The following is a 16,208-nucleotide window of genomic DNA, read 5'->3' on the forward strand; positions in this document are numbered from 1 at the left end:
TAAGGGGTGTGGCGTGTGGGCAGAAGAGCTCAACCACGCGACACAAAACATGGGGCTGGTGTCCAAATAATTCCAGGGCTGCTTTTCATTCCCAGTCTGGCCCTGTTACTGCGTTTCAGAATGAAACATTTGCAAATCTGCTAGGACGCTTCCTGCAAATGGAGAGCTCATGAACAACATATGCAAATATCATAAAAATGCTAAAGTAAAATAAAAGTAGACAGCAGCTGAAAATACAAAGATGGTGGTATGGATTTGAAACTACATGAAACATGCAGCCATGCATCTATGTTAGAAGTAATATTAATAAAAGTAACAAAAATAGTGGTTTGGCTTCTTATGAACTTGTCAAATGGTTTTTGTTAGCCTTGCGAAAACGTAGAATGGAAACAATGCTAGAAATGACCCCACTTACCTCTATTTCACTTCCTGGAGAAAGCTGGCTATGACTGACCGTGCCTCCTACATTGTGAGTCATCTTTACAAAAGTTTTGGCTTCATTCTCAAACACATCATGGTACTGACTGACCACCCTGTCAGGATAACAAAAATATACATATGTGAGCTAATGGGGAAACATTATTAACTAATAAAACCTTATCATTCATAGTGGCCAATTTTATTATTATTATTAGAGGCCGTTTGTCTTGGTTTCCTACCCAACACTTCCCTAACAGGAACCCCCCCCCCCCCCAAAAAAAAGACTCTGGTTCTCTCAACTGTATCCAGCTTCACAATGTTATCTTGCCCTGATGTGTCTAGTCTATTGGTGACCATTTTTACAGCCTTTTTTATGGAAATTTGAGGGAAACTCCTAGTGGTATTTTTTTTTTCAAGGGGTAGTTTAACCTAGCTTATTCATGACTACATATCTGAAAACAGTAGCAATTTACTAAGAAAGAAAGGCAGATATTTAAATCACATACATATGAATTGGGAGCCAGCATTTATACATTCCCAATGCATATCCCCATTGAGGGTGGGTTGCATGTATTTACATTTTTATTTAAGTAGCATTAGCATACATAGAGCTTTACAGTTCACAGATACAGTCATACAAAGTTTATGATCAGGGTAGATCACGTACGCATACATTAGGAAATTAGGAAGTAATGCAGCAGATCCTTGTGTGTTCCACTTACAGGCCATAGAAACACTACAGGGGCTTGTTAATTTCTAAATGTATTTTGACCTTTTAACAATTGTTGTTTGTATTTAATATACTAATATGAATATAGTGTATCCCCAAAGTAAACTGTGTTTACCTGTCTATGTCAATCTTGGATCCGATCAGAAATCTTACGGGGAAAAAAGGGAAAACAAAAACAATTAATTAAATTGCATTTAGCTTGTTTTTCATTCAACTATTAAAGCAATACGTTCTCTGCCCATATAGCTTCACAAATAATCAGTTATCATGCAAGAACCTTTCTATTCCTCTAGGCCTTTAAAACCTGTAATCATAGCATTTTCACAGTATTCTGACCACTCTAAATACTGGCTGTACAACTCACTGAGATGGTGATAAGCGGTTGTCATTCTCTTCATCACTCTTGTAAGTCTGCATTCTCCCATAGTATAGAGGATTTCCCACGTTTTGGAAAACAGTCAATTTTGCTTTCTGGAACGGACTGCCACTTTCCAATTCAAAGAGATAATCTTCTTTCATCTCCTGCAATTTGCAAACAAAAACCATTACTTAAATGCAACTGTTTTCACTGTGACTCATAAACCCAACTGAGATACAACTATATGGTTGAATCAAGCACTAAATATCAATATTAGATAGGTTCTTTAAATATTAGCCAGCTTTATATTTTGCAGCATTAACCTCACATTTTTGCCCCAAACAGCTTGTTTGTGCCACCTGTGCTCCAACACAGAGCCGGCCTTAGGCGTTGTGGCGCCCTGTGCGGACTACTCCTCTGGCGCCCCCCCTCACTACCCCCCCTCTCTGCCCCTTCAAACTACCGCCCCTCAAACTACCCCTCCCCTCTGCCCCTTCAAACTACCCCCCCTGCCCATTCAAACTAAACCCCCCCTGTCCCTTCAAACTACACACCCCCCTGTCCCTTCAAACTACACCCCCCCTGTCCCTTCAAACTACACCCCCCCTCTGCCCCTTCAAACTACACCCCCCCCTCTGCCCCTTCAAACTACACCCCCCCTCTGCCCCTTCAAACTACACCCCCCTCTGCCCCTTCAAACTACACCCCCCCCTCTGCCCCTTCAAACTACACCCCCCCCTCTGCCCCTTCAAACTACACCCCCCCTGCCCCTTCAAACTACACCCCCCCTCTGCCCCTTCAAACTACACCCCCCCCTCTGCCCCTTAAAACTACACCCCCCCCTGCCCCTTCAAACTACACGCCCCCCTGCCCCTTCAAACTACACCCCCCCCCACTTACCTTGTTGCCGGAGTCCTGCGGTGAGAGCGGGAGGCATCCGTCTTCTCGCTCTGCCGCGGTGCCGGCATTTCATGTTGAGAGCCGGAATAGTCCGGCGCTCAACATGAGATGCCGGCACAGCGACGGAGTCACGGAGAGTAAGGGGCGCCGAGCGGTTGCCGAGAACTTCACGAGCAACCGCTCGGCGCCCCTGACCGGGACTTAGATTTAAGCATCGTTTTTTTTTAAACTTTATTTAACATGAATGATGTTAAATAAAGTTTTAAAAAAAAACACAAAAAAAACCCCGATGCTTTAATCTAAGTCCCGGTCAGGCGCCCCTGCAACCATGGCGCCCTGTGCGGTCGCACACCCCTAAGGCCGGCCCTGCTCCAACAGCTTCAGTGCCATCTTTGTCCCCAAACAGCTTGTCTGTGCGATGATTGTCCCCATAAAGCTTGTCAGTGCCCTCAGACTGCCTGTGCCATCATTGCCCTCAAACAGACTGCCTGTGCCATTTTTGACAAGTAGAAGATAAAATGCTGGCAGTGTGGAGGGGGGGGGTCATTTGAGGAGGGTGAGGCACAGCCATTTGTTCTGTAAGGGGCCCCAAAGTTTCTGATGGCGACCTTTGGTATAATAAAGCATTACCTACTCTACAAGAAACCCAGTAAATATAAAAAAGACATACGTGTAGGGCTGCAACAACTAATCGATAAAATCGATAATAATCGATAATGAAATTCGTTGCCGACGAATTTCATTATCGATTAGTTGAATCGATTATTATCGATTATAAAATGAGGGTTTTTTCAGAGCAAACGCTCTGAAAAATACCCCTCATTATATAATCCGTTTAGTCTGACTCACAGCAGCAGCTCCTACTTACCAGCCCCTCCCTGTAATCACTGTGACAGCTTGCCCCGCCCCCTTCCTTCTCCCAGAAGGCCAGAACCACATGGCTGTGACACTCATCTAACTGTAAGTATAAAATTAATATTTGGGCTGCTGAAAGTTAGGGTAAGTGGGAGTTAATTTAGGGGCAGTTATGGTTAATGGGGTGTTTAGGGTTAATTTAGGGGAAGTTATGGTTAATGGGGTGTTTAGGGGCAGCTATGGTTAATGGGGTGTTTAGGGTTAATTTAGGAGCAGCTGTGGTTAATGGGGTGTTTGGGGTTAATTTGAGGCAGTTGTGGTTAATGGTATGTTTAAGGTTAATTTAGGGGCTGTTGTGGTTGACAGGGTCTTTAGGGTTAATTTAGGGGATGTTGTGGTTAATGGGGTGTTTAGGGTTAATTTAGGGGCAGTTATGGTTAATGGGGTGTTTAGGGTTAATTTAGGGGCAGTTATGGTTAATGGGGTGTTTAGGGTTAATTTAGGGTAGTTGTTTTGATGGGGTATTTAGAGTTAATTTAGGGGTAGTTATGGTTAATGGGGTGTTTAGGGTTAATTTAATGATGAGGACTGAGGGTTAATTTGATTAATTTAATAAAGTTAACTTAAGGTGCAGTTAGAGATAAAGGGGGGCCAAACTAAGGGGAATCTAAATCCTGGGGCAGTGAAGATTAACCCAGTACTTATTTAAAAAAGTATGATGTCAGTGTGATGTGAACGGGTCTGTGACTCTATGAGGGCACCATGAGATATCTGGGGGGTATAAGGCATATCAGGGGAGGACGGAGAGACATATCCGGGGGTATAAGGCATATACGGTATATAAGGCATATGTGGGGAGGGCAGTGTGGCATGTCTGGGGAGGACGGAGTGGTGTATCAGGGTGTATAAGGCATATCTGGGGCCACAGTGGCATATCTGGGGGTAGACTGGAGTGGCATATGTGGGGAGGGCAGCGTGGCATGTCTGGGAGGTAGTGTGGCATGTCTGGGGAGGATGGAGTGGTGTATCAGGGGGTGTAAGGCGTATCAGGCACAGTGGCATATGTGGGGGTGGAGTGGCATATGTGGGAGGCAGCGTGCAGTGGCATATGTGGGATGCAGCGTGGAATGGCATATGTGGGAGGCAGTGTGGAGTGGCATATGTGGGAGGCAGCGTGGAATGGTATATGTGGGAGGCAGCGTGGAATGGTATATGTGGGAGGCAGCGTAGCATATGTGGGAGGCAGAGTGGAGTGGTATATGTGGGAGGCAGCGTGGAGTGGCACATGTGGGAGGCAGCGTGGCATATGTGGGAGGCAGCGTGGCATATGTGGGAGGCAGCATGGCATATGTGGGAGGCAGCGTGGAGTGGCATATGTGGGAGGCAGCGTGGAGTGGCATATGTGGGAGGCAGCGTGGCGTGGCATATGTGGGAGGCAGCGTGGAGTGGTATATGTGGGAGGCAGCGTGGAGTGGTATATGTGGGGGGCAGCGTGGAGTGGAATATGTGGGAGGCAGCGTGGAGTGGCATATGTGGGAGGCAGCGTGGAGTGGCATATGTGGGAGGCAGCGTGGCGTGGCATATGTGGGAGGCAGCGTGGCAAGCCTGGGCTCAAACGTGCATAAATTGGGGGGGGCTGGTTGGGAAATAAAGACAAGAAATGTATTTTATCAAAGTTTTTTTTTATTCTGATGTTTGTATTTAACAATTTGTTTATTAAATTATTTTAAATAAATGAAAAATTTACATTCATTTTTTTATCCGATTAATCGATTAATCGAAAAAATAATCGGCCAACTAATCGATTATGAAAATAATCGTTAGTTGCAGCCCTACATACGTGATACATTAATGAAAATACTTTTACCGTATCTTATAACTAGGTTGTAGTTTTCTTTACAATGCAATTTGAAAACGCGACACCAGTTATACAATTGTTGCCGCAGTGGTTTGGCTCTTATTCCTCACCCAAAGGATATACATGCATTTTAAAGGAGTCCAAAAAAGGGATTTGATTACTCACGTCTGCTGGCCAGACAGTAGGTTGCGAGTCATCAAGTTTAATAGATTTTTCAACTTTTGCATATTTTTCAACCTAAAAGAGCAGAAAGAAAAAATTTACTAGTTAATAGAAATAACACTGCAACTTCTGAAATGTCAATTGTCAATAAACAAAGCCAATCACTTCTTTTTGTACAAAAAAAAGTTAGACCATAAAAAGGCCATTATTTGAAAATCCAAAAATACAGACTGCACCCCAGGTAAACTCACAAATTCTACATGCTTGTGCAAATTTCCTGTTATAGCACAGCTCTAAGGCACTATGCTCAATTTATTACGCTTCAACCGTTCACTCATAATCTTGTTTTTGAGTTTGTCCAATCTTGCACATGATGGACCAGAGCCGCCACAACTTTGCATGCAGATATAGCAGGGATGTGTGGCTCTCTACACAATGTTAAAAAAAACCCCGCATTAACAAAAATAAATTAATAAATAAATAAATTTAAAAACCACACACTTACATCAACTTCTGATGGCACTGTTAACAAGCAAGGATTTTGTTTCCATGTGTCAATGCACTGCAGAAAGACAAAAAAATCAGAACATGAGCTATCAGCAAATGTCCACATCTCCTGTATAACAACATGTATGAATGTTTGAGGTGATAAAACTCACATTTCCACTCTTGGATATTTTAAGGTCATATTGAGGCATTGTGGGTTTCCTTTCCTTTCTCTTCTGTAGGTAATCTAACAGCTTGAGCTGTGGTGGAGTAGGACAGTTTGATAACTCCTGCTGTCTGTTTAGTGATGGTCTTGAGTACCTCTTCAGACACCTAGAGTATTACAAAAACACACCATCCAATTAATTTGTCCAGCAAACATTTTCCTATTCTCTAGTATCAAAATTCAAGAGACACCAGATCTTGTTAGGCCTTTTTCCGTCTTTGCAAGTTAGCTTGATGACACAGACTACAAGAATCCATCGGGATTTGTAAACCAGAAGTTCTTAAGACTGGTGGAAATATTACGCGTGTAAGGTTACGAAAATGAAGAATTATGAGAAATTGCAGCTGACAGTTTGACAACCAAATAAAGTTAGTAAAGGAAAGAATGTAATGCCACACAACGATTCCCTAAACTGTTTTTTTTTTTTATCAGTTCATTATATAACTCTATTTATTGCTCATTATTATAGGGAGCCATCAGATTCCATATCTCAACTTTATCTATAATTGCATTACACAGAAAACTTCTCCCAGAAGCTTAACCAGACTTCAAAATAAATTACTGCATACCTTTTTCTCCAGTCTATGTACTATAGTTACACAGGTAAACACTCATATCACGTAGATTGCTGCTGCCAGATCTTATTTAAGTCTTGTAACAGTGTCTGGTGTCTCTTATTCACCACTCTTGCACAGCTGATTATTTTACAAACATTTTGTGTCTGAGTCCCCAATTCAGTTTCTCAGATCACAGCTGTATTCTACATCCCCGTATCCAGCCAAGCTTCATATTCCCTTTCATACATATCTTCGTGATTTGTTTTCCTAGTTGATGATCATTTCAACATGAAGTACAAAATGATATTTGTGGACCATAAGGGGGAGCTCCCAGCTCACTGCATAAAACGTTATATAGACTTTAGTCACTGAAAACCTTAATAACTGATTTACCATCACTCACGGTTTAAAAAAGCCATCAAATAATTATTTTATGTAAGCTTCCAAACACCTCTTTCGCAAAAGAACGGCTGTTTTGACGTTCTAGGGAATGAGATTGTGGGATTTTTCTTTATCAGTGTACCGGAAAAGCGAAAGAGAAACATTATTGAAGAGCACGGTTTGTGAGTATAACACTCCTTTTTTAAATCACCAAAGAAAATACAGATACTTTATGAAACCCTCCGTGTCAGGGTAGCACATGATCTAAAATAATCTGGATGATAAAAATGCTGACTTTTGTAATTAAAACAGGTGATGCTGATGAATGAGCAGACAAAACCAATAATAAAAAGTAAAAGCAAGACTTTGCGAAGAGTCCCTTTTTCCAACACCGTAATTTTCTCTCTCTGTCCGACACCTAATTTATGTGCCATGTTACATATATAATACAATTGAAATATGGAAAAACAGTTCTGTAGGAAAGCGACAGGACAGAGGTATACATTCTTTCGCATCACAATAAAAAAATAAAAGTAAACACACTCAGTTTCAAAATCAGATATCATATTTGTGTTATCTTTCTGTTATTATTATCATCTTTTATTTATATAGCGCAAACAATTTACGCAGCGTTTAACCCCTTCAGTCCCCTATGGACGTACCGGTACGTCCTGATGTACATAATGTGAAAAGGTACAATACTGCGAATTCTCTTAACAGTTCCCTATACACTTCACTGAGAATATCAAACAAACATGTGTAGGGAAGTGTCAGATTTCCAAGTTAAGGTTAGAGTGCGGCTCCCGGAGCTCCCAAAGTTTTCTTTTTTTCTTTGTAGTGTATTTTTATTGTCGGTGAAGGTGCCTAGCAATGTGTGCTTCAGTTGTGTATTGCCTTTCCTAGCCGGGACACTATGGGCCAGTACTATGTCGGAAGCACTGCATGTGAAAATAGACCAAGGTATCTCAATATGAATAGCTTAGAGGAGAGAAAAGCAAGAAGGGATGTGAGTTATAATCTAAAAAGAGGGTAAGAGGCTTGCAGTCAAATTCTATGTTTCTACGAATAAAAGGGCATTTACGTGATTACGTTGCACCCTGCGACTTTTTGGCGCAAATATTACATACACATTCCTTACGACAGGATAATAAAAAAAAAAAAAAAAGGATACACACAAAGTGGGAGCACCCCTTTAAAACGGCATTGCAAAGAAGCCAGCAAGCAAAGAAAAGCCAGGATTCATCTTCGGCAGCAGATAATGAATTAAAGTTACAGATAACACACTTCACACTAACCAGATACAGTATGCTGCCTGCCACTTTCACACGACAAATATAGGAGACGGGTGCTTGGCACGAGCTTCAGGATGACAGTGAGAGAGGAGAAAACCCCTGCAAACCCTGATAACGTAATACAAGCCAACTGCATCTCGTCAACATTATCTATTCATCAACCTACGCATGGACAGCATTACTTGTGGACATGGATATTGCAACTGCTCAATAGCGTAATCAGATAGGTCAGTGGCTTTCATCCAAGAACGCATCCATTCTGACAGCATGCAATCTATTACGTATGTTTTATTGAGGCTTACGCAAAAGAAAAGTCTTGGCTAAGGCAATTACAGGAGAAATTCCCAAGGGCTTAGCTGATAACTAAACAAGTAAATCTAAAGTGACTTTTTAAAGAAACCGAACAAAATTATGTAATGTAATGAAAGTTCCCAAGTTGCTCTGGGAAACCTATTATGGATGACAGTGATTTCTCACTGTGTACCCCTACAGCCATATGCAGCACTGTAAAACAGCAAAATACTGTTTAATGTCCACACTTTGCAACTATTCTGTGTGCTGTGAAGGCATCCACCTGGTAGAGTTGAGGGCATGCACAACACCCTAAAAAAGCCAAGTCAAGCACCTTGATTTTCCCCTCTATACTGTCTTAAGTTCAGCATGACCACAGGCACCGGGACAGCTGGACTGTATGTCCAAAAGTCCCCATACTATACAGGGCACATAAAGATCATTGTTTTCACCAAAAGAACAGTTATGTCACTTTTTATCCCATCAAATGGTCTGCACATTTTCCTGGAGCCAGTTATCTTTTCACAAAGAAGAAACCGATTACATGCGTCGATATAAAATTGACTGTGTTCTCACCTCCTCATGGGACACGTATTCATCTTCTGCTTGTTGAACAACAGACGGTTTGCAGTGCAGGTAACAGATATAGAGGGATCCAGACATAAAGGTTCTGTTGTCGCTAAGATTAACTGGCTCTCTAGCAAAAGCTTATCTTCCTAAAGATAAAGATGGATGGAAAACATAAACACATTAACTGTTCAGAATGCATTTAGTATATAAACACACTGAAGTGCAAAGAAAATGTTATTCCAATAAATTCCTTATCTTGGTCTATAACTTGATACACTCCTTCCAAAGTGTAAGCAGCCATTTACCAGGCAGATCTGGTATTCCAATCGTTTGCGTATTTCACTGAAAGTATCACGATCAAGATATATGGATGGCACACAAACCAGTCTCGCATTTGGGTGACAGAGTTCATTGGCATTAAATAGTGTGTTGTGTATATTTTTCACAAAAGTAGGTCTCACGGAGCCTATATCAGGCTTATGTTTATTTTCTATGGCTGTCGAAAAGGATCCAAAGGAGCCTTGGATATTTGACACATGGCAGCAAGATACTTACTGTGCTTAACGTTGAATGCTACTGATTAACAAACATAAAAGTGCTTGGCATGGCTATAAGCAAGCGGAATCCCCATATAGTCTGTGGCATACAACCTCCCCATCATGACCCTAGGCAAACCCGGATGTGTGTCTACCCTTTACAGTTGTGTATGCCAAAGGGGGGTCAGCTAGGAAATAATACCATACAATAATAGCTTTAATAAATGATGCAGCCTAGGAAATCCAATTATGATGGATGCTCACGAAATATGTTGCTGCGAGATTTCTTACGAAGGTACAGCGGTTTTGTATTCTCCACAGAATATTCCTTTGTTTAATAATTTATCCCGTTTGCATGATCTTTTTTCTAATAATGAATGAATCAGGCAAGCAGGCAGATGTAACATGTATATAAAGTAATGTTTACCTGTGTCCACTTATGGTTGTCACTGGTTATGGCATGTATGTCTGACACCAAAGTCTGAAAAGTAATATAAACATAATTAATTTGGTTGTTCTTTTATTTTAAATTACATATATATATACACACTACTGGAAAACCCATGTATATGGATAATTTAGAAATTATATCACATTTACGTGGACTTTATCCTGAATTTGTGAATTAAACAAAACCATCTAATTATTAAGATGCAGTTGCAAAGGCACTCTAAGCAGGCCATCAAAGGGGTGTAAAATAACCATTGTAACGGACATCAACTAACTTGAAACACATAAAAAAAAGTATCTTCTAAACCAGTTGACTTATCAGATAGCAGGTACGTCCACCACCTTTTCATCTCTGTAAATTAAATGCAATGTACATGCTTACATTCAAAGGCAGCGGACAGAATACTCATAATTCAGTAGAACTGTTTTGCTATTTTTGTTTTTTTTTAAAACATGGATCCTTCATGGATATCTGCAATTGTAATGGGCTTAAATACTCGCCTGCATTGTAGGTCGTAAAAGAACATGCCTTGTTTGGTATGTTGGTGATTTCATATTTCCAGACTGTCTGTAATCACGGATTTCAGTTATAACGCACCCACAATGGAAAATATTGACCTGTACGAGGGCAACGAACAAAAGGAGAGAAGAGAACAAAGCGGAAGCTTGATAACTGATGGAAAGTCAGAAATAGCCATAAATTAGTATGATTATTCTACTGTTCCTAATCACCAGCTTATAAATTAGATACCATAAATTATTACTGGAAGAGTATTGGGCTTTTGAGGATGGTAGATGAGAGCTGAAAACCTGTTGGTTATATTTGTACTTTTTATATCCATACCATAAATGCAGGCCAACACAGAGAAACATCGGAAAGTGGTTAGCAAATGAACTGAATAAAGTGCTATTACATTATATTCTTGATGGATGCACTTAGAAAATGTTGCTTACATTTGCATTTGGCAACCTTTCATTCAAAAAAATCTTGTACTACTTTAGATACATTGCAGTCCCAATGTATTAAATTGATTTACAAAATTATGTCTACAACAGGGCAGAATATCTATGGACCTCCATGTGATTCTAGACCAGTACTCCTATCAGCTGTATAAGCAAATCTGTTTTAACCCTTGGAATAGCACTTTTGCTATTGGAGAGGATCTCTCACATAAATATTTAAGACACAGTACAACTTTGCATTCACATTTCACTATAAAAAACACTGCCAAGAGCCAGAAAAATCAAATAATGTGATTTAACCCAAGTTCAAGTGTTTAATACTAGAATCTGTTTAATACATAATAGGTCACCATGGCAACTAGAAACCACTTAGGGTTTTGCAGGACTGCCATCACGAATCGTGCGGGGGTGAGCTGTAGGGGGCACTGTGAGGCTCCCAGCGGGGTCACACAACATGTGAGTAGCATGAGTGTGTATGTCAGCAGAGAGTTTTATAGTGTGTGTATTAGCGTATGGTGTTAGCATGTGTATAATATTAGCGTGTGTGTGTGTGTGTTACTGTAAGGTATTAGTGTTTGTGAGCATAAAATGTTAGCCTGGTTCTGTTACTGTATGGTGTTAGAGTGTGTAAATGTATGTTGGTGTATGGCAAGGCTGGACAAACCAAGGGTGCCAGAAAAATAAAAACATGATTGGGAAACAAAAAAGTTGGTTCCTTTTCTGGCTGGCTCCAAACAAAATTGGGGACCCCCTGGTTTAATACTGTATTGGTTGATACGCAAGACTTGCTTTTCCCAAACCAATGGTCCACAGAATCACATAATTTGAAGGCAGATAATAACCATTTGGCCCATCTAGCCTGTTATCCGTTTTAAAAACCCAAACCTTAAATCAGTCCTTTGCCTGGTGTTTAGATTCAGGACTGCTATATGCATATTCCATGCTTGTTTATATTCCCTTACTGTGGCATCCGCTGCAACTTCTGGACGTTTCACATATCTTAAAAAGTAAAACTATGCCCTCCTGCTCTAACAATTCTCTTCCTTTGAAATAAACATCATGTACTTTGATAAACCCCATTATGCATTTAAATGTTTCTCTCTTGTCTCCTCTAAGCTTCATAAAACTTATTTAAAACTTTTCAAACCTGAGATTTTTCTAGCAGATCAACTAAAATTGGTGGAAGCTCTTCTGCATCCAGATAATCCAAAAGCTCCCCCTCTTCATAGGGAAGCCTGATGGTTTCAGAATCTGAGAGGAAGAAGGAGAATCAATTATAAACTGGCCACATAATACAAGGTCAAAACAAAGATAAGTAAACATTAATATGCCACCTTAGCTTAAAAGCATTTAAATGGCTATAATACCGTGTGAACAAGGGTAACCATACATATGGTCTTGTGGTACTTAGAAAATAACCGGAATATTGTTATATATTTTGGTTAGGCGACACATTTGAATTCTGCAACCTCACTATGCACTATGAGGAGGCATTACTCTATACTGTGTGGAGACATTGATGTCCTTAACTCATGGCTTTGTGATAAACCCAACTATAGATTTTGAGAAGAAGGCTTATTGCTTTTTTTGAAATTGCTGACTTGACTTTTTTTTGGATTGTTTTTAAGATGAATGATTCATCAATACCTGACCCGTTTTTGCCCCGCAGCATGAGGGAGTAGCCCTCATTTCCAGGATACAGGTTCACCACCAAACAGGAGAGAGTCTCCTGCATCACTAACTTCTCCAGCAAATTCACATTTCTCCTTAACATCTGAAAATAAAACAAACTAAGTATAAAATGTCTACAAAGCGAGTAACAATTTTATTTACATAACCGTACTTACAATTCAAGAAACGCAGATTTTAAAAGGCTTTTTTGTACTTAGTATGATTATGTCATATATCATCTGATATCATCATTGCTATACCCTGAGTATATTTTAAAAAAAACAACACATTTTAAAATATTTAAACTGTAAAATAAATGTATTCCGGTAATCCTGGCGCTGACTTGATGAAGAAGCTGTAAGAGTGTTCAATCACAGCTCCAAATGAAGAGAAATGTGTGCAGTTGAGCTTTACTGGAGATTTCAGTACCTATATAGGCAGAAATGAGTAATCATAAAAATACAGGGAATGCCCACCCATGGCTACCTAGAGCCATGATGTCACACAATGTCTACATGTGCCATTAAACTGTTCCATATGAATGTGAGACTGAACACACCAGCAATACCTGGAAGCAAATATAATATGTGCATAAAATACTAAATAAATACGGGAAAGCAGCGGGAGTAATAGTTTCCATGCATGGGGAATGTATATGTATGATTTTGAAGGTTAATGCAGACATTGTAAAGTGGTGAAATCATGTTTGATGGAAGAGTGATATTATACGGCAACAGTTTCCATTTCAGAGTTCAAGGAAAAAAAGAGGAGAAAAAAAACCAGATTATAAAATCTCTCAGCTACATAAACAGAGGTTTAATCAAAAACCAAGATGGTCAGTAACAATGCGGAAAGGATATAAAAGCGTGGACATGAATGTATGGCGAGATCTGAACCCAACCACATCCACAATACCATTCACTTTTATTCATATTCAAACACCATGGAGTGGGCAAGAGCTGGAAGGCCCTTAAACCCACAACAGTATTTTAACTCACCTTTATCTCTGGTTCTTTTTCACATTCTTCTATATACAGGTCATACAGCTTATGAAATACAGATTTCCTTGGGGGGGGGAAAAAATGACTTTTTATAATCAGATGTAGGGGATCTATAGCAAATTATTTGGAACATATGCTACTTAAATAAAAATAATGCAATATAAAGCAATCTTAACTTATTTTCTAAGATATAAATGTTGTGTCGCGGGAAGAAAAAAAACCCCAAACTTTTCTAGAATAGAACATTTTGAATCGGACCTATGGGTGAAGAAAGACATTGTTTACCTTCCTCCAGACGAGTGTTTGCGTTTTGGAGGCCTCTGCCTGGCGCTCTCAATGACATACTGGAAAAAAAACCAAAAGAATTCTAGGGCAAACCTTGTAGTATTAGGGTATTTCCTGTGGTTACTATGTGAATATAAACAGCTGTATGCAGAATGTATGTAAAGCAGTAATAAAAAAACCTTTTTTTTTCTTCTCTCCTATAGATCGCTTGGCTGGTCTAAATACAAAAAAAGAATTCTCGACAGGATATATGTGTATACACTGAAAATCTACAGAGCCTGAAATCACTGAACATTTCACGGGACTTAACAAGAGAAGGGGATTTTTAGTGAATAAAAAAAGCTATAAGCTTTAAATAATAATAATGCATTTTAATAATGTTTTTGTGCATGTGCAACAATCAGCCTCTGGAATTCAGACTTTCACACAGCTGTTTTTCTGAGAATGAGATACAGATAACCGTTCCGCATTGAAAAAGTCAGAGATCCAGCAGCTGTGATTTCCACACAAAACCGGAAATCTCCTTCCTTTTAATGAACAAGCCGCCGGGGCTGCCGGGGTAGTAGTGCATATCAGCTTGCGCTCTAACATACTTCGTTCCAAAACAAAGAGGGCAACAGAGGCATCTAGAAAACTTAGTGACAACCCAGGTTGAGTTGATCCTCCGGCTTAACATTAACTATAAATTACAGCAATATAAAATTAACCTATTAGAACTACTTTTAGCTTGTATTCTCTCTCAGTCTGGTTTTGATGGTTTTAGAGAGGTGTTCTAAAAAGGACTGTTTTACTCTCAGCGAAGCTGGTTCCGACAGCATGTTGCATACATCTCACACTGTGCAGACTAGTAAGACTTTCTCCAGACTGGCGAAGTTTGTGGCAGACAAGAATGGCTAGGAATTCACTCCATTTAGGTATACGTTCTTGCTGTAAATCGCATGGAATACGGACACAGGCCTATAAGGGTAACCCTGACAGTTTCAACGCAGCAAAGCGTAGGTGTTTTTGCAATCGCAAATCTTACCTCTGCTCGGTCCAACGCCAACTCTAAAGTTTGTTGCTGTAAAGAAAAAAGAATACAGTTTCAAAAAAGCTGAGGATACAGCTTTTAAAAAAAAAAAAAAAACATAAAAAAATAAATAAAAGCAACCACTGCATCAAACGTCTTACCATCGTCGCAGCAGCTGATCTCTTAAAGGCAGTAAACCAGAAGTTGATTATAGCTGACTAGTGGCCATGATTGTTTGGTAAGGCTTAACGAGCTGGAAGCAGAACAAGAGAACATTGGACATAAAATAAGACACAACATTTTTTTTTTCTTTACCCATTATCTGTAGAAACCAACTATTTAAAGTATTTTATTAAGTTGCAACTTATTGTCACGCTAGATGCATGCATTATAATAGCCAGCCCTTATGAGCTTCTCCTACAAGAATGGCTGTGTTGGTCCATCATAAAGCACGGCTGCAACATTCAGAGCTTTTAGCGTTAATATATTTCTTTATTAAAAATTTAGCTTTTATTGGTTTTAGACTGGTATAAACACATCGGCGAGCTTCTGTTGCAAGAAGAGCTTGGTTGGCCCTGTATAATGCATAGTTAAACCAGTTGTCCCTCCTCATAGTCTTCTCTGACAAAATAGTCAAATGATGCAGTTGAAGCTACAACGGTCCCCTTGGTGAAGAAACCCCAAACGTAAAGCGGACAACTACTGGTAGGAATTCATTTTGGCCCCTTAATGCAGAGATGCCTACTACTAAAGCTAAACACTGTCAGGGGTTGAACAAGCGAAAATAATTAAAACATTGGGAGAAAGTTAAATGATGCCAGCACTAAAAAAGCTAAAATCATTTCACAGTAAAAAAAAAATAAGTAGAAAAAACAAAAAAAAGTTTTCTTTAAGGATCTTAATTAATGTCTCTAAACGTCATTCAAAGCGGATTAATGTTCACCGCACTCTTGACGCTTCCACTGAAGGTTTGCTGGCACGGAGCTACCAAACGTTGTTTCTTGTGCTTTTGCACTTGTTTTTTTGTCTCTGCAGGTTTCCTCACTTATATTGCTGCTAACTCGATCTCTTCTCCTTCTCGGGTGCTTCTGCACCAGCAATCCCTTATCAATTACCTGTTTAGACCAGCTCAGGGACGAGAGGACCCAAAAATTAATATACTTTACATTATATTTACAGACTTAATTATGGCCAAATGTTTTTTTAA

The 16,208-nt window shown here is 39.8% G+C and overlaps 1 protein-coding gene across 1 annotated transcript in view; it reads right to left on the reverse strand.

The window, feature by feature from the left end:
- LOC149286473 (transcription factor SPT20 homolog) overlaps positions 1-16,208 on the reverse strand; it is a 68,992-nt gene that overhangs the window by 16,624 nt on the left and 36,160 nt on the right. Inside the window, exons 2-15 of the mRNA XM_089493904.1 lie at positions 15,017-15,052; positions 13,993-14,051; positions 13,705-13,771; positions 12,683-12,809; positions 12,183-12,286; positions 10,574-10,690; positions 10,050-10,103; positions 9,093-9,232; positions 5,943-6,102; positions 5,789-5,845; positions 5,287-5,358; positions 1,515-1,672; positions 1,266-1,298; positions 416-533 (exon numbers count right to left, since the gene is read on the reverse strand). Of these exons, the coding sequence (XP_089350030.1) occupies positions 416-533; positions 1,266-1,298; positions 1,515-1,672; positions 5,287-5,358; positions 5,789-5,845; positions 5,943-6,102; positions 9,093-9,232; positions 10,050-10,103; positions 10,574-10,690; positions 12,183-12,286; positions 12,683-12,809; positions 13,705-13,771; positions 13,993-14,051; positions 15,017-15,052 (1,302 nt within the window). The remainder of the gene's footprint in view (positions 1-415; positions 534-1,265; positions 1,299-1,514; positions 1,673-5,286; positions 5,359-5,788; positions 5,846-5,942; positions 6,103-9,092; positions 9,233-10,049; positions 10,104-10,573; positions 10,691-12,182; positions 12,287-12,682; positions 12,810-13,704; positions 13,772-13,992; positions 14,052-15,016; positions 15,053-16,208) is intronic.

Source organism: Sceloporus occidentalis, unplaced genomic scaffold (assembly GCF_023333645.1).
Source record: "Sceloporus occidentalis isolate IW3139 unplaced genomic scaffold, rSceOcc1.0.p SCAF_68, whole genome shotgun sequence".
Classification (NCBI taxonomy): domain Eukaryota; kingdom Metazoa; phylum Chordata; class Lepidosauria; order Squamata; family Phrynosomatidae; genus Sceloporus; species Sceloporus occidentalis.